At 40.5% G+C, this 27,815-nt stretch overlaps 1 protein-coding gene across 1 annotated transcript in view; it reads right to left on the bottom strand.

The window, feature by feature from the left end:
• Positions 1-27,815, bottom strand: part of DPH6 (diphthamine biosynthesis 6) — a 2,556,557-nt gene that overhangs the window by 2,367,228 nt on the left and 161,514 nt on the right. Inside the window, exons 2-3 of the mRNA XM_044073989.1 lie at positions 20,621-20,715; positions 11,885-12,069 (exon numbers count right to left, since the gene is read on the bottom strand). Of these exons, the coding sequence (XP_043929924.1) occupies positions 11,885-12,069; positions 20,621-20,715 (280 nt within the window). The remainder of the gene's footprint in view (positions 1-11,884; positions 12,070-20,620; positions 20,716-27,815) is intronic.

The raw sequence follows: 27,815 nt of genomic DNA, 5'->3' as shown, positions 1-27,815 counted from the left end.
TGCCAATAGGGATAACTGCAATTAGGGATATAGGCAAGAGGGGGCTGGAATTTATTACAGAAAACTGGCAAAGGGACCAAGGTATTGGGAGCAAATAACTACAGAGGGGAAGATGATAGAATGGGAAGATGCCAAGAATTTATTTGGACTGCAGGTTAGAGATTACCTTCCCTATCAGGGATTGCTATCACAGTATAGGCAAAGAGAAAGAAATAGAGGGGTCCTAAATGAAAAATCAGCACTGACAGAGTTTTTAGTAGAATCTAGAACCGAAGCTGCCATTAAAAAAAGAATAATTAGTACAGCATATAAAATATTGCACGATAACTATAAGAAACAAGAACTATAAGAAACAATCAGAGGAGGTTAGAAAGGATTGGGAAGAGAGACTGGATAAGCAAATCATAGAGAGACAATGGGAGGATATATGTATGTTTCCCAAATATGCAACAAAATCTGTAAGATTTAGGATTTTTTTCCTGGAAATGTTTACATTTACATTTAAAGAATTTTTCCTCAGGCAGACAGCAAATGTTAGAGGTGTGATGGGCAAGAAGGAGGTAATTGAGAACATATTTTCTGGGAGTGCAGTGAATTGGCGGACTTTAAGGATTCTCTGTGGGATACACTACTGGAAATGCTAGGTGTGTGGATTGGTCTGATGAGAGAGATGATTTTTCTGAGCTATGATACAGAATCGGAATTGCCTAGACATGGTAAGGTCTTGTTGTGTCTAATAATGGTGGTTGCCAAAAAAGCATTTACTAGAAAATAGAAATCAAAATCTAAACCAACTATACTAGAAGTAGTGACTATAGTAACAGAGATAAAACAACCGTCACTGATATCTTTAGATAAGGGTGGGAGCAAACTACATAGGAAAAATGGGAACTGTGGAAACAATACATACAAAGGAGGAATGAGGTTTAAAAGGCGGCAGGACTTAAATGAGCTATGTAATGTTTGATTGAAAAAGATTTGGTAGATTATAAGTGATGTATAATGTTTGCAACTGGGAATGTGTCAATATGGTTTGTAATGTAAAATGCTTGCAACTAAGACTGTGTTGGTGTGGTTTGTATGATTGCCTACGTAGTAAGTGATGATTTAATAAAGCTGTCTCTTGTTTAAGAAAAAAAGGCTTATGTAATGTTGCTTAGGTTATATGATATATAGCAATATATGTGAAGTATAATATTTGTTATGCTAATTATTGTTTGATTACTTTTATATGAATGTATATTTGCCTGTGTCACAAGTGATAATACAGCTCTTAACTAACTCACCTTCAACTGACTTCAGTAGTCACTTTTATAGTCCAGGTTAAGTCTCAACTGTCTTATTTTAAAAATACCAATCAGCTGTTTAAAAAAGTTCTTTTTCCTGTCAATCATCTGATCAAATAATCATATAGAAACCAGGAACATTCTAATGATATCACCTTCTGATCAGCTTATTCTCCACATTTTGTACTTTAGAATCTCCCTCACAAACATGTGAAATTAGAAATGTACCAAAACACTGACAGATTATTTAAACATTTTGTGTAAACAGGGAAATACTCAACATTTTAAAAAATGGTCAGTATTGCTGGACACTGTACTGCCAGGAGCATGGTCCTTGCTCTCCTGGCACAGCAACCAACAATACAATACCGACCCATCCAACGGGGTGGTCCGCAGTTAGAAGGAGTTTTAACCAAGGATATGGACACTGCTACGACATCTATTACAGATTTCCAATAAACAGGAAGGGGAGGAGAGGAGACGTCGGGAGAGCAGAGGCTGCAGAAGAGGAAGTTTTCCAGACCCAGAAAAATGGGGGACAGAAGAACAAGATTAGTGTTCAATTTATCCCCGGGTTGTTTTAACACCACATGAGTTAGAGGAGTACCCTGAGGACACCCTTAGAGACTTTGTTTTTTGTTCGTGGGTTTATCCTTGAGACTAGAGTTTAAAGGTATATGAGCGGAGTCCCAACCTCCTCAGGAAACTTACTACTCTCCTCCCTAGCCTTTTACTTTAGCAGCAGCACAAGCTAGTTTGTTGAGGACTATATAAAAAATGTATTATGAGACCAATGGAAACAAGACCAGAAAAATATATAATTTAAAATTGCATGATTTTTGTGTGTCAACCATCCTTGGTCCTGTGTCATCAAGGGCTCCCCAAAATTCATAAAACACAACCCACCCACCAATGTACCAAACAATTTTGTTAGACCTATATGGTTTTCTAGGTTCAAACCCTCAGAGGTACATACATATAGTAGTGACAATGACATTCAGTCACTCTTACCATGATATGAAGGGTCAAGTCTACAGCTAGATAGTTTATATACTGAATATGATTGGAAAAGGGGCTTACTGATGTTGTAGGATCAGGAAAAACCAGCAGCTGAATGCGTTAGCTAAGCATGTCCTTGAAACTGAAAAACCAGCAGCGGAATGCTGGCTAAGCATGTCCTTGAAACTGATCAGACGGAGAGAGAGGGGGGGAGATATTTGGAATCTAAAAGAGTTAACCAGATGATTTCCTTATATATTAAATGTACACATTTATTACATACCACATTTATTATAGAATATTTATATATAAATGTTTTATGTGAATATATATATCTCCCATGTTTGGATTTTAAAAAAAGTATTTACATTTTCACAATTAGCGTGCTGGCATACAATACAAGTTAACCTGAGAATATATACAAATCTCCTGACAGACATGATAACACAAATGATAGTGTTTTCATTTTCTTCACAGTAAATACTAGGATAACTGCACTTCTGGGCCATTTTAAGCCTAGCCAATTTTCCATTTTGTGCTCAAATTAACCTATCCCATTTAGTTAGAGATGGGGCTTACCCATCCCATGGGCACCCATGCATGGGATAAAGTATTTAGGATACATACATATATTTAGGAATAAAAGAAAGTCATGCAGAACAAAAGATAATCTCTTGTTAAAACAAAGCCACACTAGAGAGCTGTAAAGAAAGGGAATAATCCACGTTTGGCATGGATAGATTACAAAAAAGTGTTTAACAGCATCGCACATTCATAGATAATGTGATACTTACATATGTATAATATATACTGTATAATATATACTCTAAACTGATTAATTGCACTGTAGAGACTATGAAACAATGAAAAGCAACTTTGCAGCTAAGCTATGACAAAGGGCAAAATTATTATCCCAGGGATAAAAATTAAAATATGAGATCTTCCACTGTGATTCTTTGTAAGATTGATTATTTTTTTTTTATTTTGCATGAGGTGACCATAGTTGTTGAGGTGTGTGTAAGTACTGACAACCTGTTGAGTACTACCAATAGGTTTGGGCGACAGGTTGGCCACCAAAGTTTATAAATGTATGTGCCTCTCATATATAAGCAAGTAGTTGTCAGTAAGCAAGAAGCTTCAACAGAACATGGTGGAGGGACAGGTTTGTAACCCAGAGACTGCCCATGCTTTGGAATAGACTTCCCATACATTTCAAGCAGAGCACCTCACTGGCTCTCTTCAAGTGAAATCTTCATGAATGGATGGGAAATAGAAAATTCACCACAGGGATCACTCCAGTGTCTTTACTCGACAGAGGCACTAGGAACTAAGGTTGGGTGGCACGATGCCAGGGAAATCCTATGGGCTAGGCTTGTAAAGGCTCCAGGGCCATTAGCCTAGTACACACCTATGAACCTATGAACCTAATAATTTCATAACTCTCCTTAGAAATTACATTGCTCACACACCGGCCCATTTATAACTGTTTCTGAAACTGTAATTTTATTTAATTATTTGTTAACTTGGGTACGTGGAATAATATATGAAGATCTTTTCCAGCCATATCCCAAGTCACAAGGGCAATAGTAATGATTGCAGGCAGGGATAATTTAGAGTGGTCACTATACAGACAGGAAGAAATCAGACTGCCATAATGAAATCCTTGTGGCGATAGGGAGAACACTGAAAAAAAAGTTTGTTTAGCTTTCATTAATACACCTTCTCCCCAAACTCCTCACCAATCCAGCCCAGTAGGGTTATCACCTGTCCCTCTTTTTAAGGGAAAGTCGTGTCCTGTGGAAAAAAATAAAAACTGACAAATGTCCTGAGATTTTCAGACAAAAAAAAATTCTTACATTTTCATTAACAGTTGCATAAAAATTAAAGTTGTGTACTCACCTAACTATGCATCTATGCTGTCGGATTTCATTCTTCCTCAACTAATGGTTTTGGATGCGACTTGGTCACTTTCTCTAGATTCTTGGATTCAGTTCTCAAGCTCCTCCCTTACCCATAATGTCCTGACCCCTGTGTTACCTCAGAACAAGTTTGCTGCTATTATATAATACCACAACAAGGTATCTAAGCATTGATATGATAAAAAAGTGATAGCTGAAAGATCAGGAGCTCAAACAGGAACTATGGTTCCCATCAACAATTCTGTTAGGTCTCTTCCAAAGACATGGATAGGGGGAATGTGGAAGGGAAGTTGAGAAAGAATGAAAATGGACTACACAGATGCATAGTTATGGTGAGTACATAACTTTAATATCTGATAATGTCATTTTCATTCGTTCCTCAGCAAATTGGATACAGTCCCCAGCTACGGTAAACTTGGGTGGCCCTTATGGAAGGATGTTCTGGAGAACCATAAAACTAAATGCAGCTTTGTTTCTGGAGATTATGTCCAATTTATAATGAGGAATAAAAGAATGAGCATTAGACCATGTGGCAGCTGCACAAATGTCATCAATGGAGGCTCTAGCCCAAAAAGCAGCTGATGTAGCTATTGATATAGTTGAGTGTGCTTTTGGTTGTCTTGTTAAGGCTAGCCTCCGAAGGAATAAACGTGAGAAATATAATCTGTTATCCATTTGGCTAGCACAGTTTTGGAGACTGGTTTTACCATCTTATTGCTAGAAAAGGAGACAAACAATTGACCAGTTTTTCTAAATTTCATAGTCCTGTGAAGGTAAAAGCGAAGCTGCCTATAAACATCCAAAAGATGAAGGGCACATTCTCCTTTATTGTCCAATTTGGGAAAGAAAACTGGTAAAGTGATCACTTAACTGATATTTGTTTCAGAGGCAACCTTTGGTAAAAAGAAATGATTAGTGCGTAAAGTAACTCCATCTGTGAAAATCAAATACTGTGGGTTCGAAGACAGTGCTTGGAGTTCAGAAACTCATCTTACTGAAGTTAAGGCCACCAGAAAGCCCATTTTCCAAGACAGAAACTTAAGATCTATTTTAGCTGAAGGGTCAAAAAGTGAATGCATCAAAGTCTGCAATACCAAAATTGCATCCCAAGGTGGAGTGGGGGGTCTAATTAGGAGTCTAAGTAAAAGGTACCTTTAAGAAAGGCCTTACATAATGTACATGGGTTGGGAGGGTGGCCTAATGGTTAAGGTGTTTGCCTTACAAACACAAGGTGCAGGGTTTGAATCTCACAAGGGATAATTGGCTAGGCTTAAAATGGCTCGCAAGGGCAGTTAGCCTAGTACTAACCTATGAACCTACATGAAGCCAAACGAGAAGCATTATCTCCAATGTGGTAGTTGCAGATGGCTGCTAACTGAAATTTGATGGCGGAGAAACTTGCCCCACTTTGAAAGATGAAGGCAAGAAAATCTAAAACAGCAGGGAGTGGAGCAGTGAAAGGATCCAACACACTCTGAAAAGTCCAAAAGGAAAACCTCTTCCATTTACTCTTACAAATCTTTCTAGTCAAAGGCTTCTGAAACAAAAAAAAAATTTAGTGAACTGGGGAGGAAAGCCTGGAAAATCTAGCCATCATTGGAATAGGAGAAACCATGATGCAATTTCCGGATGAATTATCCCTGATAGGTGTGACAGGAGGTCTGGAAAGGGATCTAGTGTCCATGGAGGGCATACTAGGTGAGACCACAGGAAAGGAAACCACACTTGCCGAGGCCAGAAGAGGGCAATGAGAATTACTTTGCTCCTCAACCAAAGTGCTTTTTGCAAAACGTGGGGATTAGAGGCAGGGGAGGATAAGCATAAAGGAGACCAGAGGGTCAAACATGGACTAGAGCATCTCACTGTGAATGTCCCCAAGGGAGAATTAGGGCAAAGAACCTGCTGCATTTGTTCTTGAGGGAACAGGCGAATAGATTGCAGCACAGTTGATCCCATCTGTGGAAAATCATATTTGCCACTGACTGAATGACAGACCACTCATGAGGCATCAGGATGGTCCTGCTGAGTTTGTCTGCTAAGATGTTGGACCTCCAGGTATCTGTGTCCACTACAAGAAAGCAATTGAAGGAGATCACCCACTGCAAACTCTCATTGCTTCCCAGAAAAGGGGGTAAGATCTGCGTCCTCCCTGTTTGTTGATGTACCAAACTACTGACATGTTGTTTGTTTAAATAGCCATAGATCCTAGTGGAAGAGAGCTCTGATGGGCTTGCAATGCTAGAAGCACCTCTCTCACTTCCAGAACATTTATATGCAAATTGGTCTCTTCTGGGGACCATGTGCCTTGAATGGTCCATCCCAAGTAATGCCCCCATCCCCCACCGCAATTGGGCGGCGTCCATGGTCAAGGTTCGGAGAGGAAGAATAAATGGACACCCTTGACAAATTTTTTTGGAATGTATCCACCACAGCCGGGATTTTTTGCAAACCTGAGATAATATTATTGGATGTCGTAAGGGATGTCAATGAAAAGACCATTGCGCTGCCAGATTCCACTGACGAGTTCTCATATGAAAAAAGCAGTGGGTATTAAAGTTATTGCAGCAATCATCAACCCTAGGGCTTTGCGTATCATTTTTGCTGGGAAGAAGGATGAGAAAGAACCTGTCTGACATGTGATTTCAAAGTAAGAACTCTGTTTTGAGGTAGAAGAGCTAGACAATTGACTGTGTCTAGATGAGCCCCTATAAACTCCAAGACGAACTGGGCGAAGTTGTGACTTGGCCAGATTTAGCATAATTCCCAGAGAATGAGATAATTGGAGTAAGTAATCCCTGGCCCTTTCCAGCAGATACCTGGCTGGTGCGGTAAGAAGCCAGACATCTAAGTAAGAAAACACTCTGAATGCGAGCAGCTTTAGATGAGCTGCTACCACTGCCATGCATTTGGTGTGCACCCTGGGGGCTGTGGTGAGACTGAAGGGCAGGGCTCTGAACTGGTAATGACTGGTTCTCAGCCAGAAGTGTATGTAATGTATCTTTGACAGTGTCTGTTCATTTTGATGTGATCATACATCTCATGAAGATTGATGGGGCACATCCAGTCGTCCTTCTGTAGGAGAGGCAGAAGAGACTGAACCATGACCATCTGGAATTTGAAATTCTTTACAAACTGACTCAGATAATGAAGATCAAAAATGGGTAAATTCTGGATCCTCTTTGGTCTGGGACTCCTCTTAGAGGACTCTTTTGTCCAGCAGCTTTTGAACCTCTAGAGCTGCTAACTCCCACTGATTGGGTGGAACATCAGGGAGACATTTTCTTTTCCTTTGGGGAACTTGTAAAAAGGAAAGGAAATACCCTCTGGATATGATCTGTGGCACTCAAGAATCTTGTGTGATGGTTATCCAGGCTTTTAGGTGCAAGGACAAGCGTCCCCTGACTGTCTCCAGAGAAGGACAGTTGGGCAACCTTTCAGAAACACTGAAAGGGTCTGTCCAAGAAGGAATCTCAAGACTCTTGATTTTGCGGACCCCGTCTTCCACTTGGGTGGTGTCTTTCATTGTAGCTATTTCCCCCTCTGCCTCTGGGGGAAAAATCCACATGTGACTCTTGGAAAGGTCCTTGGGATTTCCAGAACCACATCTTTTTACCGCCACATTAACTCCTAGAAAAAGGTCTCTGTGGGGTAGAAAAGCAGATTCCCATGGCAGACAATGTCTTCCCATCTTGCTCACTGCAGGAATTTGTCTTTTTAATGGCTGGCCCAAATATAGAAGGTCCATCAAAAGGAGTGTTGATGAATGATGCCTTGAAAGGCTCCGCAAAATCATACAACCACATCCAGGCATGTCTCCTAATGGCTATGCCTGAACCAGCCACCCTTTATGAACCTTCAGCTCTGTGTAAGATTAGCCTCATGGACATATTTGTAATGCACTGCAGGGTAGCCAGTTATGTGGAAAAAGACTTTTGTTCTTCTGTGGACATGGACCCAGGGGTACAGTTAGAGAGTTCCTTAACTAAGACCCTCTGCAATGTAGCCAAATGTACCAGGCAAATCAGTGACCGTAAGGCAAAGGTCACTGAAGCATACACTCACTTCCCAAACCTGTCCAACATCTCTGTTAGGGGGATGGACAGTTGACCTCTGCTCAGGCAGCTCCTTTTTGGTGGCTGCCACAACAACCATGGCATCTACAGGGATTCCCTTGGACTAGTGCTGTCTGTTGGGGGGAGAACTCAAAATTCTGTCTGGGCATTTGGGGACTGGTTCCATGGAGTCCAGTTCCTTCAATGCCTTGCAGGGGACAAGATCTATAACCTTGTGTGTGTGTGTGTGTGTGTGGGGGGGGGGGGGTAACCCAAGACATAGATGGCCCAGACCCGAAGGCTTCCATGAACAAAAGATTCCTCCTGGGAAGGGGTTTGGGAAGACCAACCAGCTTTTTGATGAAGGATCTCCAAGATGTCTCCAAAAGAGACATCCTCGGGTGGAGATCTAGGGGACACTTCCCCTTCATCAAAATTGTTGTCTTCTATGAGGAGTTCCTGCAGGGAATCCAAGTGCCTCCTCTTGCATGACCTCTTCTAAGGAAACTCTTCAGTGGAGTGTTCTGGAGAGGTGTTGAAAGAAGCGGGCAGTTCTCTGGTGGGAACTGCTTGAAAGCTCAAACAGGCTGGCTGTCCCTGAGGTGTAGGATGAGTAGACTCAAACATAGAATCTGAAGAAGGAACAGGGATTGGATCCAAAGACACACAAGTTGAAACTGCTCTTGAGTGAGAGAAAACCCTCTCCACCACCTCAAAGCCAGAAAGACCAGAAGAAGTTAAGGACAATCCGACTGGAGCCAAGACTCTCAGTGTAGATGATCCAAGGCCCTCCCACTTCTCTGCTCCAAGGGAGGAGTTGGCGCCCAGCTGTTCAGCGCAGAAGCCCCAAGGGGAAGTGATGACTCCAAAAATATCAGAGTCAAAATCAACCCCTCAGACCCAATACCTATGGCTCCAAGAACCATCATGCTCCAGAAGAGTAGGAGCTGATCACATCAGGGAAGTTACCAGAGTGGAAGATAGTAGTATCTTCAGATCTGACGTTTCAGTTCTCAGAGATCTCAGATCAGAGGGCTCCAAAACAGCAGGTCAGATCAAGAGATGGAGTTATAACGGACTGGAATGAAGGTTTAAGGCTCATGGATCCGATGGGAGATGGAGCTGGCAAGACCCCCATCTGGATCTGTGTCCTGAGGAATTTTCTCATCATCCTATCCACCTCTGCTTCAGAAAGACTTCAGGAGGACCTAACGGAGGAAGAAGTGGAAGGTGATCTGGAAGACTTTTTAGGGGTCTCCTGAAGGAAGGAATACCTTAACCTTGGAGATACTGGCCCCAGGGAAAACCATGGACTACGGAGCCGAGGAAACTTATCAGTGGCAGACATCAGATCTGAATATTTTGGATCTGAACTCTTTGAATTCTTCTGAGGTGGCTTAAAATGAAGCACTGACTTAGGAGATCATGCAGGAGAGCATTTTCGGTGCTTCCTGCATTTTTGACAGGGGGTTTGATTCCATGATGTGGAAGTACCAGCTGAAAGAGCAGAAGCTGGAAGGAGGCCTTTTAGTACTAGCTTATTCCTCCTATCAGTTATGGCCCTGGTATTAAATGCAGCACAGATGGAGCAGGAGGTGTCCAAGTGTGCTGGGCCTAGACAATATATGCACTCCCTGTGGGCATCAGAGTGGGGGGATCTTATGTTCACAGGAAGTGCACTTTTTAACATCAGTAGACTTTTCAGCCATACTGTAAGAGAATAACACATGGTAGAAAACCTGACAGAGGAGGAAGAAAAGGAAAGTTTTTTTTTGTTTTACAATGCTAACCGGAAAAAAAGATTTATACCAAAACACCACAAAGTGAGGTAAATGAAGGAAGAAAGGTTACCAACAATGGTAACTAAGATTAATAAGAAAAAATCTTTAAATTTGGTAACTAGACTAGTTAGATGGAAGGTAAGGGAGATACTAGTAAATAACCGAAAAGAAGATTTAAAGACAGAAAGAAAAAATAAAAATGTTTACACTCACTAAACCCACACTGAGCTCTAATCCCGACTGAACCGTAGAGCAGCAAATGAGATCTGGAGTAACACAGTGGTCAGGGGCATTGTGGGTAAGGGAGGAGCTCACGATTCAGATCCTAGAAGCTAGAGAAAGTGACCGAGTCAGATCTGAGGATCCGAACTGAACTCACTCATTGAGGAAAAAGTGAAAATGACAACATCAGATCAGTTATTTTGTACTTGAAACACTTACATGTTATGTAAAATAGCATAAGCAACTAAAATGCTGCAAGAATAAGCTTTCATTTTGGCAAACAGTGAAGTTCTGTCCTTTGCACCAGAAGTGGGCATGTTTTGTCCTGCAAAATCTTAAGTTTCTACAAAAAATTTCACACTTTGGGCATTTAAAAAGGTGGCAACCCTACAGTCCAACATTTTTAGATTTGAGCTTCTGCTTACCCTCCCCACCTTAACCCACACACTATTTTGCATGTGACTCAAACTGTTATACAACTGTAGTACCCCACTGTTTCTGTTGCTGTTTTTCCATTTTCAGCCAAGTGAATAATTTTTGGTTCACCTCTGCCTCACACCACTTGGTGTACATACTCCTCATATTTGACTTCTGTGGGATTATTTTGCTCCTATTTGTGACCACAGCATGCCTTTCTCTCCCATGTTTAGTCTTAGCAAGCAGAAATGACCTCAAATCACAGTATCCGTTATTATTTTTATGTGGGCTAGCATTTGTTGTCATACTGTCTGACACCGACTATTCCACAGTTAACTCCATGTCAACAAGAGAAGGACAAGCAAACATATTACCTCTCTATCAGTCTTCAAATTAAACCTGGCCTTCTAAGATAGTAAATAGAAAGCTACACAAAACCATGTGTCTAATCTGACCAGTTTTAGGTTGAAAACCCTAGGAGCTGACTACTGTGGGACTATGAGTCATGCAAGAGGCATGAAGCTGTGGTTACCAGTAATACTGGACTAGCCACTAGTGCATTGCATGAAGGGAAATGTAGTCCTCTCAACTAATGAGATTCACAACTACTACTGCAGCAAGACTGCCAGTAGTAAAACGCCTTGGACTTTGCTATATGTAAGGCATAATGACCCTGTCATCGCCTAGTGCAGGGCCACCTAAGGGAGTAGGGACCTTTTGGCCAAATTGGTCCAACTGACCTAAGGCCAGCCCTGATCAGCAGGATTCTCATCTGCCAACTCATGTCCAGCATACCTAGGAGGAATGCACTATATAGCTCAAAGTAGTTACCCCAAGCATCCCTTTATATAAGCAAAACAGAAATAATAAGAACCATATGGAATGGCAAACTGTCAGCAAATGTTCATATGCTTATAAAGAACTTTAAAATGAAGAGTATGGAAAAGCACAATAAAATTCACATATGGAAATCAGTCTTAGGTAACTATGGCGAATCCCTAGCAGAATAACTAAAAGCAAGTCACATGAAGTCAGTAACACTCAAGTCTAATGTTTCCGGCAAAAGGCAGTCAAATCTAAATAGGCTTTCTTTATATTTTTTACCATGACACAGTCAATTTCATAAAAGTAAACAGCAGTAGCAAAGTAGAGTCATTTTTTTCATTCTAAGTTGTATATTCACAAGTTACAAATTGTTTATATTATACCTTAACACGTTTCAAAAGATGATACAAGTCTTCAACTTCATCTTCATCACACCTGTTATATACACTTCCTGTTTCCAAGCTAGCACCCTGTATTGTTCTCCGGTAAAGAGGGAGGCTCATTGCTTCAGCATAAATATCAATGGCTTGATGCCCTACTGTCTGGTACATATAACTGTCCAGCTCATCTGCAAGGAAATAGAAAGAAAGAAATGAACCCTTGTCAATACAAAACTTCACCTGCATTCCAGCAATATCATGTATTACTACTACTATAAATTTCTTACTCTAGTGAAATAAACTATTTTTGTTGTAAAAATGACAAGGTGGTACAGTCATGAAGTGCAGGTGAAGGAATTTGCATCAAACATTATATAAAATACTGCAAATAAGCAACATTATAAAGCTTCACACAAACACATCAAATACATACTGTGATGGCTTCTGACAACCCCACTCACCCAGTTTCAAAATCCCATATTTATTTTTCTACATCATGAACAACAGTGCTGAAAATGACCAAGTTATAAAATAGTAGCATTGCCTGTTTGCGCAGGCTACTTGCTTGCTTGTGAAGGCACCTCACAGTGATTTTAGTTCTAATGTTTCCAGTAGTAATTATTTGTCTGTGTTCACTCTTTGTGAAATAACGTTATGCTCAGCTATAAATATGACAATATTTTTGTACTGGCTTATCCAACAGTAGGATGCTATTTTGATTTTTCTTTTTGCGTACAGCAGTCACGATTAGTGTGTGGATACTCTCTTATCCAAATTTGACAGAAATTGCCATGTTCAATCAGTGAGAGGTATTGAATATACAAGGCTACAATGTGCTTTGCAGCATAACTCTTTTTTTAAGCACATTTATTAAATTCACATAACTTTGGTAACAACCTGGATTTTCATACATTACAAAAAACAAACCATAGTAACATTTTTTATTATTTTCATGTAATATACATATGTTTTACCAGTTATGATTCACTTCAACATCACACAAACTTGTCGATTTCTATCTTCCCTTATAGCTCAGTCCTCCTCCTCCTCCTGAATGTTATTCTGCATGAAATTTTCCCACAAATTCTGTTGGTTTTTATGTAGTTTGCTCTTTCCCTTTTCTAAAGATCCCACCTCCAATTATTTTATTTTACAATATTTAATACTTCAATTAAGTTTGATCTAAATTTTAAGTTCCACTTTCTAATAACTCCTTTTTTGACAGCCAATAGCATTACACTTATTCAGGCCTATTCTTACCCTGGTTAGCATGCTTTATCCTTCAGCCTTGTTTCGCCTCCTTTTCCATTTTTCCTAAGTGCATACCACCTCACCTCACCTCATCTCATACAAATACTTGTCCATTCACTCCTCGATGTTAGCATGGAAACACACTCTGCTTTAACCCCTTCTCTGGACAGTTTTCTATCATTTGTAAGTCAAGCAGTGCAGTAAATGCACATGTTTATCATCACCTCCTTACAATTATTTGACAATGACACCGTTTGTGACAGAAGTATTTATTCAAGCTGGAGGCAATTCTCTCACTACCTACAGGCATCAGTAGGGAGCACACCAACACAAAATCAGCTTATGCTGAGGTAGTAAAGCAATCTCCTAGACACAGTAGTAACAAGTCTGTCACCTTCACATGTTTCTAACATTGCACCTACACCTGCACCTTCTACAGCTGCATCCAGGAAGAGCTGCCACACCTGTGTGCCTCCTGTAAGGTTCTCATATCTGTAGCCAAAGATAGTAATGTCCTACTTATCAGTGACTCTAAACTCAGTCACCAGAATGTACAAAGATAGGACAAGCTGCTTCTGGTACCTGGATTCATGGTGAGACAACGGTCCTTAGAATTCTCCACTCCCTCACATATGACTGTGACCTCATATCTGTCCACTCAGGGATAAATGCCCTTAAATTCTCTATCATTGGGAATATGTCAAGAGGAAATGACTGAATCCGCTATGCACGTGTATGAGGCAGGAAAGACAACAGTCTTAAGTAGTATACTGCCACCACTGTGAATCTTAACACAATTCAAGGATAAAATAATTGGTTTTAAGAACTGGGTGGGTAACCAATGTCATTCCAGAGGCATTCAGTATGTATCAGCATGAGACGAAATTTTGAAAAAGATTAAATTGCTCCACCAGGGATGGTCTACACCTCTCTCCACAGGACTTACACATACTTGCTATAACACTGTCTGTCCCCATAGTACTATTTTAGACAGAGTTTGACTCTTTAGCATACCAGTATATCAACTTACAACTTGACTTATATTTAAAGTTGTACTGCCTAACATTAGGTGCCTTAAAAAATGTCCAAGTTTGAGATCTTTCTGTCTGATGAACACATCTATGTCTTTGTAGTTTCATATAAAAATGGCTTCATTATTGGGACAGCACTCCTTCCATACCGGGGTTCAGCACATATCACTTGTTTTGATTATCCAGGGGCTGCAAGGATGAATCCGTACTTATCCCTGAACCCTTCTTCTCACTGTCAGATCCCATATGATACCAACCTAGAACTTCTTGAGGTCAGACTAATTTTAAACAAAATCAACAATCATTTCAATGCTAATTATATATCTATAACAATATTCCCTGCTGACCACAAATACACCTAAATCAGCTAGAGAATTTTCATATTAAATCCAGCACACTACTCTTAGGTGACTTCAACTACCTGGTTATTAATTGCCACACCTCTTTCACTAGTAACATCTCCAAAACTTCATTAATGCCAACTATCTAGACCAACTCTTCGTTCTCCCTTCTAAGATACAAACCTTCTATAACTCCTCTTTAAAATATAGTGCCCTAGAGTGCAACCCTCCATGTAGTTCATCCTCCTTAATTAAGTCTTATTATGATGCTGTCTTCTCTCTAAGACCCAGTACCAGGGCTACTATGAACCCCACTATATTTAGGGACTATACCTGGGCCAGCCTCTTATTTACAGAATACCCAGAGAAGTTCAAAAGTTTGCACCAGATGACAGCACTGTTTCAGATGCTGCTACATATGCTTTTGAGTATTATGACTTATATTTACATCTAAACACCTGTAGAGATGCATCTATCCCTATATATCATAAGTTGTTGTTGTTGTGTCTTTCGGCTTTTCCCGGTTAGGGGTCGCCACAGCAGAACTCCGGTCCGCTAATGATTGGTACTTGATTTTTACATGCCGAGTTACCAGCTCTGATGCACAACCTTCAACGAAGGTACGCCCATTCATGCATGTCTCCACGCAGAAGACCCTCTAGCTGAGGGTCGAACCGGACAGCGTCTTACTGTGAGGTGACAACGCTACCGCAGCACCACTACCGCGGGTCTTATATATCATAAGTATCATGAGAAATTTAGAAAACAAGCCCATATAGTGGAACTCTAACAAACTGTGTAACAAGAAGAAAGACTACTAGTTATATGTTTTAAATCTCATTCCTTCTTCACAAAAAGAAATTAAACTTGCTCAGCAAAAATCTGAAGTGCAGAAGTCAAAAAACGAGCTGCAAAGTTATCAGCCTCACTAAAGATAATCAGAAGGTCTTTTCTAACTGACCCAAGATACTTAGAAGCAATTCTTAGTGCTGCTATGAGCTGCTGATGAATGGTACAACTTATTCTGATCTGGATGCTATCATTAATGTCTTAGCTGGAAAATTCTCCTCCAATTTCACTTTATCCTCTCACCTCTCTGTTATCACTCTTGCCTACCTAAACATCAATCCCCTATAATCACTCCAGATCAGGTCCAATTGGTGTTATCTGAAAGCAAAAATACCAATTCCTTGGGGTCCAACAACATCCCTGGCTGTTTCCTAGTAAATCCTAAGCATAGCTTTACTCAGGCAGTCCTGAACCTTTTCAGTCTTGGCCTATCTAATGGTTGCATACTAGTTGTTAAGGCGTACTGATGTCACTATATGAGGCCAGCCACACCACAAATCTTGAGAGCTGCAGACCCCTAAGCTTCCCCAGTATCATATTTAAAGCTAAGGAAGACATCAGAGTTGAACATCTAATGATGAAACAGGTGATCTTAAATATTTTTACTCTATGCAGTTGAGGGTCATGTGAGGCAGATCTAGTCTTCTAAACCTAGTTAACTATAACTAGTGAGACCATGAGCAAGGGTCAGTCTGTCAACATTGCCTACCTCAACCTGGCAAAGGCCACAGACACAATTCCCCATGCTGGTATTATTGACAAGCTTACCTGATCAAACATTAACTTCTATACCACATAAGGTACAGCCAGCTAGCTGACTGACAGAAATCATACAGCAAGGATAGTGTTACCTCTTCCATAAAAAAGAATGCCACTAGTAGTGTCCCACAAGGCTTCGCCCTGTGACCCCTTCCATTTGGAATCTTCTGCTCTAACATGAAGTAAGTCATTAAAGGCCTTTGGTTGACTAAGTCTGCTAATGGCTGCAAGTTGGCATTACAGTTAAGTCCTCTACTAATTCTCTGGCACTCTAAAAGGGTCAGATCACATCAGTACCTAGTGTACTCACCATGGGTTGTAACTCAGGGCTAAACAACACAGTGCAATCTTATTTGGGAAACATGACTCTCCTTGTTCATATACCATATTAGGAATGCCCGACTTAAAACCAACGTAGTCACCAGAGAACTAAGTACTTCCATCAATAATGAGCTATTCCTTGATCACCATGTATCTAACATACTCAGGAAATCAGTCCACCCTGCCCAATTAATTCCCAAGGAATATCGTCTAAAGGCAAACAAGTCATAATTCCTCCTTACCTATCCCTCATTAGGCTAACCACTGAATACAATGCCCCCCTTATCATGCAACTTTCTAAACACTTAACCCAGCATGAACTGTCCCAAAGATTTGTATCTAAGAAAAATCACAGGACTTATCTCCTTAAGGTACCTAAACAGACTAAAAGCTTTTTCATTATATTCCATCTCATAAAGCCTCCTGCTTAGTGTCCTTTGCATAGCCATCCAAGCCATGAAAGACCATGTCCTGCTACATTCCCACCTCCTTGATATTGAGGAGCTTGACATGCTCACACCAAGGACCTAATTCTTCATCACCACATAAACAAGACATGACAGCATGATAGCTGTCTATTCCAACACATCCCTTACCTATGAAATAAACTTCTCTTGCACAGCAAACAATGAAACACCTCAGCCACAATTAAATCTGGACTTGATGATTAAATGGATAATTGCAAATTCACCCTTGGGGTATGCAGCACACATACTCTTGATCATAGTATCTAGGACACTGATTAACTTATTATGTTTCAATACACTTACAAATCTTTTGGGCCACTTTGGACAGGTTACTCAATGGTCATTTTGATCAAATACCTAGAAAATACTTGTAAACCTCTAAAAAGATATTTTGGGCCACTTTGGACAGGTTAGTCAATGGTCATTTTGATCAAATACCTAGAAAATACCTGTAAACCTATAAAAAGATGAACTTTTAGTGGATATGCAAAACTACTTTAGGGGAAAAATAAAGAAATAAAATGGCCTGCATTCCACATGCATGTGCGGACACACACACACACACACACACACACACACACACACACACACACACACACACACACACACACACACACACACACAGACACAGACACACACACACACAGACACACACACACACAGACACACACACACACACACACACAATGAAGATAGCGTTTGGCTATCCTCTGAAAAAATACCAAATATAAAGTAAACTGTGGTATCACTAGTAGAAAAAGAAGAACTGAATTAAAATTTCAAAAACACAAGTTAAAATTGGTTTTGGGGTATAACGGCTAGAAAACGGCTTATTACAATTACTGGTGAGCACCTTCATCCACTCATCCAGACATAATCAGACCATTTTACAAATATCATGTCTTAAGGTTTGTACTGGTACCACCTTGCCATGTACATTAAGAAGATTCAGTTCAGCTTCCTGTACTAAGGAATCACTGTTTACTTTGAGCTTTGATGCATACATTCACCTTTCCCCACTACTGTGTGACCATGGAGTTAGTACAGCTCTGAGTCAGGGTTTAAAGCTTGCAGGGGAAGATTGACCCCCATCCAAAACTACTTAATTTCTTCTTTACAGGTGTACTGTAGGGTAGTGTGTATTCAATCAATTGTGCGTGACAGCATGTCCATCACTCAAAGGGTAACTAAGAATTATAAAACACACATGAAGAACCAGAATGAGTTCTGTTTCTATAACTAAGCAACCACACTTATTTTTCAATAGTTTCATTATTTTTATAGTACACAGCTATGATTATTCTTCTTTCAGCTTTTCCCAGTTAGGGGTCGCCACAGCGGATCACCTGTAAGCTCATGATTGGCAGTTGAGTTTTATGGTGTTGAGTTGCCAGCCCAGTGCCCAACCTTCCACAGAAGGCACACGCACGTACTCACACCTAGGGCCAATTTAGAGTGTCCAATCCACCTACAGTATGTCTTTGGGATGTGGGAGGAAACCGGAGTACCCGGAGAAAACCCACGCGACCACAGGGAGGACATGCAGACTCCACACAGAAGGCACCCCAGCCGAGAATTGAACCGGAGAACCTCTTGCTGTGAGGCGGCAATGCTAACTGTTGTACCACTTGTGGAGGCAAACTTACATAAAGTAATCAAATCATATTAACAAGTTCACATTTTCAAACATTATGAGACATATAACTATATACGTGATGTATAACCTAAGCAATAATTCATAAATTATTCAATTCCTGCCTTCTCTTTACCATCATTCCTCATCCAAAACATTTTTTCTGCATGCACTATTCCCACAATTTCCTTTTTTTCTAAGTAATTTACTCTTACCCTTTTCTAAAGATCCCACTTGCTCTTATTTTATCTATGTTAGAATAATCACTACTTCAAGTACTGCTGGTTTAGATTTTGAGTTCCGTTTTCCAGCAATTGTTTTTTGGCAGACACCAGAATTAAACTTAACAAGGCCTTGCTGTGTGTCTAGGCAATTCAGATTCTGTAACAAGTCTGCCAACTCATTACACTTCCAGAACATATGTTCCCAATTAGTTCTTTCCTCCCCTATAATACCACCATTTGCCATCTATCTGAGGGATTTTTCTGCAGTCTGCTTAGGGTATAAAAGTATCTATGAAAAAACTTCCAGGCAAAAATCCTAAATCTTTTAGAGTTTGTTACAGACTTGGGAGCCACACACACATCTCCCAATTGTTTCTTTGTGAATTACATATCTAATCTCTCTTCTCAATCTTTTCTGACCTCTCCTGATTGATTCCTGTGGTTATCATGAAATATTTTATATGCCCTATTAATTATCCCTTTTTAAAATAGCAGCTTCTGTTCTAGATTCAATTAAGAATTCAACCAGTACATGTCTCATTTAGGATACCCCTATTTCTTTCTCTTTGCCCATATTCTGATAACAATCACTGATAGGGAAGGCAATTGCTAGTCTGCAATCCAAATGTCTTTTTGGCCTCTTCCCATTTTACTACTTTTCCTTCTATAATTATTTGTTTCCAATACCTTGGTTGCTTTGCTAGCTTCCTCCAGTAAATTCTAGCCCCCTCTTGTCTATTCCATATAGCCCTAATTGCAGTCATCCCTAGTGGCAGTACCTCCTTTCTCCATTCTAGAATTCGCTTAGTTCTTAGCATACTTTCTGTCACTTTATAATATTCTGTATGACTGTTCTTATTCTCCTTAAGGATCTGTGTCCAAAATCCCATTCTTTCTTATTTCTTGAATTAGCTCCTTGCTTCATCATCATCTCTTTCCACTATGAATTGTAACTTTCTGCTTGTGTTATGCATAAAAGTCTAAGATGTGTAGCTCTGAAATATCCCTTCAAATCATATAATTCTAAACCTCCTTATTCTGTTGGGAGGCTCAACTTATCCCACTTGACTCTTGCCCTCTTTACCTCTCAAATAAAATCCTTCAACTCTTAACTGCTTTCCACAACTTTTCCTCTTGCTGATAAAATTATGCTTGACCTGTGTCTACAACTAAAGGGACTAAAAACATTTTTACTGCTTGTATCTTGCTGCCATATGAACAGACAAACACTTCCAGTTTCTCAGTTTTTTATTATCTTTTGTTTACTCTCTTTTCACAAATCCTTAGCTTCCATAACTAAATCCTTTTTAACAATACTCCTAAATACTTAATTTTATCATGTCCCCATAAATGTAGCTATTGCTGGACCAATTCATGCATGGGTACATAATTTACAGCTATAGCCTTTGTTTTATCTTTGTAAAAATTGATAATACTGTGCTGTACTGTAATTAGCTGGAAACACTATATGCAATGAGATTGAGAAACGAAAGCCTATCTGTTAATTAACCAATTTTGTGCTGAACAGGTGCTAGTCTCTCCTTTATGGCCTAAAGTAAAAATGTAAACAGCCTTCAAATACTGCCTGGCTAAGACCAAAAACTAAGAAATTATTATTATTTTTTTTTGTGGAGTGCAAATAAATATTTCGTGCACAATGTCACAAGATTATGTGCTAGGTACCATTTTAATGATTTCCTGACCATCATATGATGAATGTGATCTATAAATGAACACTAATATAATCAAATTATAAATATGCAACAAATTTGTATTTTTTACAAAAAATAAACAGTATGAATCTACAATAACATCTGCATGCTTTCATTTTGACTGTAGAAATTATCTAAGACAAGTACTTACCTTTTTGTGCAGAAGGCCTTAGGTTTGCTAAGGCCACAATCTGATGCCCAGCTGCAACACACTGTACCATGTTATAACAACTGTCCTTCCCACCACTGCAAAACAAAATGGAGAACACCAGTTAATACAGTTAATACAGTTCTCTGATGCGTTTACAAATGCTTTGTGAAAGTATCCATGCTATAACAGGAAAGTAACAGAGTACAAGAACACTGCATATAGGTGGCTACTGATTAAGGCTAATGTATCCATTACAGATGTATTTTTTTCTAAATGCGTGGTTAACATTGTTCTTTTTGAAGCAGAAAAGAATGCTGAAAACATTAAACCACTGCCAGCACTGACCCACATTTGCTTTTCTTTATAAAAAATGTTACAAAACTTCATTTTAATCAAAATCAATATGACTAAATGACTTGATGAATCCTTGGGTCATTTGGGTTTTCATTAAATCTGGACATCCAAGTTACTTTTCACAAAACTGAGCTACCCTTCAATGAAAAGTCAGCAACATATTAAATCGGACTTAGGCCAATTCAATGACTTAGGTGAGAGGAGGACACAGTAGAGGAAGATACAAGCAGAGTCCAAACCTAAAGTGTTGCAGAGTGTAGTACCTATCCAGGTGTGATTACTGTGTCCAGCTACAACACCTTAACCATCTAGCTCTGTACGATATTAAGCATAGCTTTAAGGACAATGACATAAAAAAAGTTATTTGTGATATGATTCTGTAAGGGATGCTGTACCAGAATTTGGGTCAGAAAAAGGCCTTGTTCCTGCTCTGCAGTTTAAGTGAGTGGATGAAAAGGGTTAGGCTGGAACTAGATAAGGTAGAAAAAAAGAGGAAATTATTTTACTTTGAATGTGTAATTAAGATCACCCCCTCCACTAAGACACAACTTGTTCACAGAAAGAAAAGTAATAGTGAGAGAAAAAATGTGAAATGACCTTTACAGACTGCTGGCCTCCATTAACTGCCACTAGGTAGCAAGTCTGAATTCACTACAACACATTATGTGCTTTTGAGAAAGATTACAGCATCAAGTGCTAGATTAAAAGCCAGCAACGGCTTGCAGGTTGCTCATCAATGCCCAATTTCAGAACTTCAAAACACTGGCAGAGGGAATGAAGGAAATGACTCGATCTGAAATTGGCCAAATGGCTACAGCCTTACTCCCCAGGCAGAAGGGCTATACCTGACTACAAACTGGTTTAGAAAGGAAAGATTGATCTCCAAAGAGTGTCCTTTCTGTAGTCTCCAAGAGGCTTCTTCATTTGGTACCAGAAACATTTCTGAATACAAACCTTTCCCCATCAGAGAAAGAAGACCAGCTTCTTCTATCATCCCGAGTCAGCAGATGCCAAAAGGCAGGATGAAAGAAGGAAGCTTGATCTGGTAGATGAGGAGGAATCTCCTTAAACGGAGAGGGATTCCCACCCAATATATCCCTGATGTATAACTCTCAGAAACTATTTGTCTGAGATTATCTGTTGCCAAGAGATTTTGAGGAAGAATTAAAAGCTTGCCAGGGTGGGAAAGGGGGGCACTTTGCAGATATTCAGACTTGATGGATGATCCTTCTTTCTGGGGGATCCCCCTTTCTTTTTAGAACCCATTGCCATTATTTTTTGAATGACAGAAGCTTACTGTGTCTGATTTTATTGCTTTTTATAAAACAGTGTAAATGCATGTGTAAAACCTTTAAAAAACTGGGAGAAGGATGGCTGAAAAATGAGTATAACTCTGAGGCCTCTCTCATCACACTTTTTTGGGACCTAAGGTACAGATTCTCAAAAATTAAATAAATAAATAAATAATTTCTCTAGCTACAGAAGAGTTCAAATTTTCATGTTTAACATCTTAGATTTTGTGCTCTGGAAGAGGCAACAACTGAATCATAAGCATATTTCATGAAGTATTTAGTCACTTGAAACACAGAAGCAGTGAGATTATTCATAGAAGTTTTTTTCTTGGAAGAGGGAAAGGTGGCAATAATGTTAATCATATTCTCAAATGATGCCAGCATAAACATTAATATGTGAGCTCAACAATTCAAAATTCTTAAAATAAATGTGGCAGAAGTATCCATTTTTTTCCACAAATCTATCAAAGGCTTTCCCATCCTTATCAGAGGGGAAGCCATTAGCATTTACCAGATGCTTTGCTGAAACAGTATTTATCAAAGAATTCACTTGAGGTTCAAATCTGGAATTAGAAAATAAAATTATATATCACTGAGTAACTTTATGCAATCTATCTGCTTTCTTAGAGGCAGCAGTCTGCTGTAAGAAAAACTGTTTTCTGTGTTAAAGTACAGTTGTGTACACTTACCATAAATGTAGATGTTCGAGTGCATTCACTGTTGCAGTCATCACATTTGGGTTATCTGCTCCTCAATTGGCCTGATTATCAAAGTCTTGGGCCCTGCATCGGTTGCTGTCTCATCTTCCATGACATCAGGTAGTCAGAGGTATAAAGCATGCAGCCGGCACCATTACATCAGTTTTTCTTGCCCCAGATGTCAGGTGCCCCCATAATGGGAAGCGATTATATATACAAGGTTACACCTCCAACAAAAAAGCAAATACACCAAAAAGCTTTAAGCACAGTAAAGAAGAATAGAGGTATAGCCAGTAGAAGTCAGGGGGTTGGAGGGAGGGTAACTAGGACTACAACAGTGAATACACTCGAACATCTACATTTATGATAAGTGTACACGACTGTACTATGTTCTTCGTGTTTCACTGTTGCAGTCATCACATTTGAGTAGATTCCCAAAGCTAAGGATAGGAGGAGGAAATTAGATAGCATTAGGACCAGCTATAAGGCCCTGCAAGACTGCAGTGGCAAAGACAGCTCTGGATTTAGAAAAAAATGGCAAATGGTAATGCTTGGTGAAGGCATGTACAAAACTCCAGGAAGCAGCTTCTAGGGCTGTAGAGGTAGATGCAGCCCTGGTTGAATGTGGTCTTATCCCCTGTGTGGTAGGTTTCCCATGGTGCTTACAGCAGAAATGAATGCAATGGCCTATCCATTTAGAAATGGTTTGCTTCGAAATGACCTTCCCCTCTGCCCCTGCAGCAAATGCAACCAGCAGCTGTTCAGATTTCCTGAGAGGTTTAGTCCTGTCCAAGTAAAATCTAAGTTGTCTGTGCACATCTAAGGAGTGCAGTATTCATTCCCCTTTGTTCTGTGGATTAGAAAAGAAGGTTGGTAAATGAATGGACTGATTAACGGCCACACTGGATAATACCTTATTGGTACTGGGATTTGTCCTGAGGGACACCCTGTCCACATGAAAGATGATGAAAGGCTCCACTGCAATGAGGGCCTGTAATTCAAACACCTTTCTTGCTGAAGTGATGGCTAAAAGGAAGGCTATTTTCCAAGAAAGAAACTTCAACTCTGCATTTGCAGCTGGCTCAAAAGGAGGTAGAGTGAGTTTTTCCAATACAAAGTTAAGGTCCCAGGCTAGAGTAGGTGCTCTCCTGGGTGGTCTTAAGTTTTTGGCCCCTCTGAGGAACTGCTTCAGCAGTGGATGAGAGAAGAGGGGTGGTTCTATGTTGTAATGATCTGAAATGGCTGAGGCATGAGTTTTGATGGAGAAAAAGGAAAGGCCCTTGTCAAGCATCTCAGTTAAGTATTGAAGAATCTGAGGTAAATTGGGTGCTGCTGTGCCCATCCCCTGACTTTGGTTCCAGGAACATAATCTTTTCCATTTTTCAGCATAGGATTTTCTAGTACTAAGCCTCTTTGCCTCCAGAATGACATCCATCACTTGCTTACTGAGGGATGCTAATGGAGGTAATTAGCCAGGCTGCCAGGTTCAGGGTTTGAAGCTGTGGGTGCAGAATCTGGCCCTCCTGCTGGGACAGCAGGGCAGGTGCCATGGTGCCAGCAGTGACACACTGCGCAAACGTGGGTACAAGTGTTGGCGTGGCCAGTCTGGTGCAATCAGTATTGTTCTTGGTTTGTCCTGTTTGATCTTTAGTAGTACCATGGAGAGGAGAGGCAGAGAGGGAAAGGCATAAACCGATAGGTTTTTCAAGGTGAAGGACAGGGCATCCACTTTCCAAGCTTGTTTGTGGAGAGTCCTTGTGCAGAATTTGTCCAATTGGTAGTTCTGGGGGGAGGCAAACAGGTCTATCTCTGGGCTCCCCCATTTGTTTCTCAACATTTTGAATATCTTTGGTTAAAGTTTCCACTCGTGTGGGTCCATGAGATTTCTGCTTAGTTCGTCTGCCAGTGTATTTAGCTTTCCTGGCAGGAATTGAGCCTGCAGGTGCACTTGGTAGCTCAAGGCTGTGTTCCACAGAGCCATGGCTAGTCTGCAGAGTGGGTATAAGTGGGTTCCCCCCCGGCTTGTTTATGTACCACATAACAGTGGTGTTGTCCGTCTTTACCATTAATTGTCCTGGAAGAATGTGGTCCTTGAAGGCTGTCAAAGCATTCTGTACAGCTAACATTTCTTTTTGATTGATATGCAGGTGCATTTGGCTTGGGTTCCATTTGTCCTGAATGCATTCCCTGCCAAGTGAGCCCCACATGCATAGTCTGATGCGTCTGTTGTTAGGGTTTCGGCGGCAGGGGGTAGAGTAAATGGCAGTCTCTTGTTTTGGTGGCAGGCCTCTACCCACCAAAGGAACTCTATCTGTAGACAAGATATGTTAGGAATCATTACTTCTAGATCCTGAGAATGTTGACACCATACGCTTTTTAGATAACATTGTAGTTTCCTCATATGCAGTCTTGCATATGGAATTAGGAGAATGCAGGAGGTCATGAACCCCAGGGCTTGCAGTATATTCCTTGCAGATAGCTGGGTCTTTGTGGCCAGTAGTTTGAAGTAGGCTGTCAAATGAACTCGTTTCTCTGGCGTAAGGTAAGCCATCTGGGAAGTTGCGTTCAAGCTTGCTCCCAGGAATACAATTTGTTGGTAGGGTACAAGATGTGATTTCTTTTCATTTATGGTGTACCCCAGAGAAGTTAGCAATTTCTGTACAAATGCCAGATGATTCAATAATATGTCCTGGCTTTCTGCCTGAATTAGAACATCGTCCAAGTATGGGTATACTTTAATATTTTTTTGCCTGCAAAATGCAATGACTGGAGCTAGGCACTTTGTGAATACCCTGGGCGCAGTAGATAAGCCAAAGGGCAGTGCAGAGAACTAATAGTGCATGTATCCTGCTTTGAATCATAGGTATCTTCTGCAAGATTCCCTTATTGGGATGTGCAGGTAGGCTTGGTTTAAATCCAGTGTTGCCAACCAGGCATCTTTGCCTAGCATAGGAAGCAGCTGGTGAAGAGTTAGCATCTTGAATTTTGAGATCACCAAAAATGTGTTTAGGACAGACACGTCCAGGATAGGATGCCAGTTGTTGTCTTTCCTGGGCACCAGGAAAAGTCTTGAGTAGAAACCTTGCCCCCTTTCTTCTTCTGGGATAGGTTGAATAGCCCTGATGCTTAACAGAGACAGAAATTGCTTTTTTGCCTCTGCCCACTGATTTGGGGGTAGATCTGGCCAACCGTTTGGGATTGGTAAGGAGTGGAAGTGGAATATGTATCCTTGGGAAACTATATTTAAAACCCATTTGTCCTGGGTAATGAGTTCCCAATTTTTTGCTTGCAGGGCAATCTTTCCCCCTAAAGGAACAGTCAGTTGTGCAGGGCTTGGAAGCTTTAAAGCTAAGTCATTAAGACAGTTTACCATAGGGGGAAGTCTTACTACTCCCTGCTTTGGAAGTGGGAGCCCCCCACTGCTTAGTCCTGTGAGTACCTTGGGACTTAAGCCTGGGTGTTCTGCTGGTTCTGGGTTTGGACTGAGAAGGCCTGAAAGAGGCAGGAAAGGACCAATTCTTAGAGGGCCAATGCCTACTAGATCTGGGAGGCTGTACTTGCAGGAAATCTTTAACAGTTTGCATAGATTTAGCTTTTCCTCCATATTTTTAAGTACTGCTTCTGCTTTGTTGCCAAATAGGCAGTCTTGGTTTAAGGGAGCATCCAGCAATTTAACTTTAACATGATCTGGCAAAGATTGCTCCTTAAGCCAAGCATGCCTTCTAAGTACAGACCCAGTGACAGCAGCCCTGCAAGATGCCTCTAATGAATCAAAACCACATTGAAAGCATGTCTTCCAACTTGCTCAGCAAACTGCATTAAATCCTGTAAATCTTTATTTTCAGCACAGTCAGGAATCAACATAATTTTCTGTTTAAGCAATCCAATAATATGCTTCTGATACTTTAACATATGAAATTGGCAGTTTAAGGCCCTAATGGCCAAGGTTGCAGAAGTGTATACCTTCTTACCTCATCTATCCAGCTCCCTGGAATCTCTGTCAGAGGGGTAGGATTTTTGAAAGTAGTAGCCTTAATGCCCTTGGGTCCCTGTGAAATGGTCTCAGGATCCGCAGTAGGATTTTTAAAGAGGTACATGTGAGAATCAGGAACCCTGTAATACCCATCAGGTTTTCTGGAAGCAGGAGGTAAAGAGTCAGGGTTCAGGCTAGATTCCGAGAAGGCATCATCAAAAATGTCCAGTACAGGAGGGATAGCTAAAGGCCTGTGCTGGGGCAGGAGTAAGAAATCCCTAAGCCTCTTTTTAGAGTCAGAGTAATCCTGGCTTTCCCAGCGAAAATGCTCCCTAAGAGTATGCAAGGTTTCACCAAAAGAGAAATCCTCTGGAGAGGAAGCAGAGGGAATGGAGTTCTCTGCATCAGAATCCTCATAGGTAAATAAGGGTAAATCCTGGTCATCAGAGGAAACAGAAATTTCAGAGTCCTGATCAGAAGAATCAGAAGGAAAATCAGTCCTAGGTCTCTTAGAGGGGGAATGGTGGCTTCCCTTGATTAGAGTAATAAGGTCTTCAGCCAATCTTATCATTTGTTTTTTAGACATAGAGGCTTGACCATGCGGTCTGGGCTTTGGTTTTTTAGGCATGGATCGAATTTTAGGCCTTGAAGAAGAAGATGGTATCAGTTTAATATGCAAGTCAGTAGGACTGAATACACCCTCAGAAGCCGATGCCTGCACAGCAGCTCCAGACCCATAGAAGGTAGAGACATCCGCAGGTTCCACAGTTGAAGAAGCATCTCGTGGCATACCGGACTCCGAATGGGTCTCAGTAGAGGCCTGTGTATCTGAAGTAGTGGGTATCAAGGGCTGCAAAAGCGCCTCACTGTGTACCGGT

This window comes from Protopterus annectens, chromosome 6.part0, assembly GCF_019279795.1.
Source record: "Protopterus annectens isolate FY-2018-M chromosome 6.part0, PAN1.0, whole genome shotgun sequence".
NCBI classification, from domain to species: Eukaryota; Metazoa; Chordata; order Ceratodontiformes; family Protopteridae; genus Protopterus; species Protopterus annectens.
The sequence above is the reverse complement of the archived record's forward strand: the minus strand, read 5'-3'. Positions and strand labels throughout refer to the sequence as shown.